This window comes from Trachymyrmex septentrionalis, unplaced genomic scaffold, assembly GCF_001594115.1.
Source record: "Trachymyrmex septentrionalis isolate Tsep2-gDNA-1 unplaced genomic scaffold, Tsep1.0 scaffold132, whole genome shotgun sequence".
In the NCBI taxonomy this organism is placed as follows: domain Eukaryota; kingdom Metazoa; phylum Arthropoda; class Insecta; order Hymenoptera; family Formicidae; genus Trachymyrmex; species Trachymyrmex septentrionalis.
Window position 1 is genome coordinate 47230 of NW_017304461.1, and position 2459 is coordinate 49688.

Here is a 2459-nt window from a genome sequence, read left to right on the forward strand (position 1 = left end):
TTTGTGAGAGCTAAGATAGAGAGAAAGAAAAAGTAAAACTAAGTTAAATTGTTAGCAGAACTAAAAGCAAAATTATAAATAAGAAAATTGTAAGTAGAGATTTATAAGCATCGAAGAAGAGAGAAATAGGTCAGCGAAGCTTCTAGTTGGTCCATGAAGCCGATGGAAATACTGATGAATGAAGTTCGAGGACAACAGAGATCGAAGAGAAACAGGAGAAGAGCCTGGGCTAGGTCAAGGACTTTGTGCGGGAATCCTTCTTCATGATCTACAGTGATCTTCGCTCGAGTCTGTCTACTTGCAGCGAGATCTGCAGTTTGCGGAACGGTGAAACGAAGAAGAGCGAAGAATAAAGAGTGGTGTGAAATTATTTTCGAATGAATTCTGATGAATTTATGCACAATATTCGGTCGTCGCCAGTAGATTCCACTTATCTCGCGCGGTTGTGTTAAAGAGCCTTTTATTGCCGTTGTCAATGCGCCACGTCCTGTTTTTATCTCGGTATTTCACCGTGAAAAGGTGAATCGCGCCAGTCTAATAAAAGTGCTAAAATCTTTGATTCCCATTATCGGTCCATCGGGTGATAGAGTGTGCGTCGCTCTTTGGATAGATTTACAAGAGAAGGTCCTACGGAGGAGGCCCAGCAACAACCATTCTGGATACCAAGCTACTCATACGTAAGTTGCACCCCGAATATTTATACATGTATCTTTTTATTCGTTCGACGAATGTGCATTCTCAATTTGCAAGAATGCGTCGATAACGTGCAAAAGATGATAAAAGGGGTATCTAGAGATTCTCAAGAGATTAGACCATCTCATTCTATTTTATGTATCTATATCATTCTATCTTGAGCAGATCCTGAAAAATATGGTAACCAATCAGAAATCGTTTAAACGGTTCAATCTTTTAAGAACTTCTAAGGTATCGGTTTGACGAAAAACGACTTTTCCATTTTTTATATTCATGAAACTTAAGGATCTAGCATGCACGTTTCATATAGAGTGCTTCCGAAATAGTGATACAACCGAAAAGTGTGCGATCATAAGTCAAAAATGCAAAATAAAATAATTTTATACAAAGCATTGTTTTGAGAACAAATTTGAAAATGAAGAAGCTATATTTATGCTTTCGTAAATAAATCATCTTTCATAGTCTTGTTTATATTGTATACTGTCGGTCGTATCAACAATCCAGAAAGATATACATGCAAGGAAAGACAGCGCAAATATTTGTGCGATATAATATTCAAATAACTTTTTATTAATACGTTTTTCGATGTATTTATTGTAAATAGAGATAATTTTGACTGCTATCTTTATCAATTTTTTATTGAAGATGATCCTAGTAAGAGTGAGAATTAATAACGCTCATAAGTCAAATATGCCAAAAAATGTATTTTGAATATTATATCGCATGAACATATTGGATATCTTCTCTTGCTCCGACTCTGTATATATATCTTTCTTAAAATGTTTCTAAAATCTATTAATTAATTTAAAGATAAAAAAAGATACGTAAACGAATACTACGATTGAATTATGTTATATTAATAATAATTTGAACACTCTCTCTTATATTACATAGACTTGCCAATTAATACTGGTTTGTAATAATTAACCTGCTCATATTTTTTTATTAAGATTTTTGTGCTAGAATAATTAACTTATTTCATAGAAATCACACGCTCGATTACTTAATAGAAATTATATGAGTTAGCAGAAAAAACCCAATGATTTTGACAATTGATTTACGTTGTTGGCTAAGTCGTATTATCGGCTAATATATGTTATTACGAGTAAGTAAATTCATTAGAAATAAAGAATTTGAATTTTTGGAATATCACAAAACCTCATAGTGGAGTTCCATGATTTTACGAATCGTTTGTCGTCTAGTACTTCTTGTGCCACATACGTCACTCGCATTACCACGCTTTCTAACGATAGGACTTTGTTCGCCACGATAAGTAGTCGTCTGTCTGTATGGCCGAGTCAATAATTTTTGTGACAGCGTCGAATCGATCGAAACCTACATCGCGTGCAGGTTTTCCCAATATCGTAAATCATGCGTTGAAGGTCAAGTCTATATTTGAACATATTTGGAAAAGAAAGAAACTCTTTTAGAGAATCCTTTTAAGATAAAAGATTCTGAATCATCCGATAATCACGAAGCTTGTGGAATGATATGTTTTGATTAATTTGTGGAATTTTATTTAAATAAAAATAACGTAAATAAATATAAATTTTATTTAAATTAAAAAGTAAATTTATATTTATTTATGTTATTTTTATTTAAATAAAAATTAATTTTATTTCTCAAAAACATTTAATTTTATGGTTAAAAAAATGTGTTAATTTTTGTATTGTAATATACAATTTTTTTTGTATTAATTTTTTTGTTACATGCTCGTTTTTCTAAGATTATAAAATTGTCTTAAATTATATTTAAAAAATAGTATT

The 2459-nt window shown here is 31.6% G+C and overlaps 1 protein-coding gene across 1 annotated transcript in view; it reads left to right on the plus strand.

Moving 5' to 3' along the window:
* LOC108757075 (uncharacterized protein DDB_G0283357) overlaps positions 1–2459 on the plus strand; it is a 19757-nt gene that overhangs the window by 662 nt on the left and 16636 nt on the right. Inside the window, exon 2 of the mRNA XM_018501396.1 lies at positions 611–677. Coding sequence (XP_018356898.1) covers positions 611–677 — 67 coding nt within the window. The remainder of the gene's footprint in view (positions 1–610; positions 678–2459) is intronic.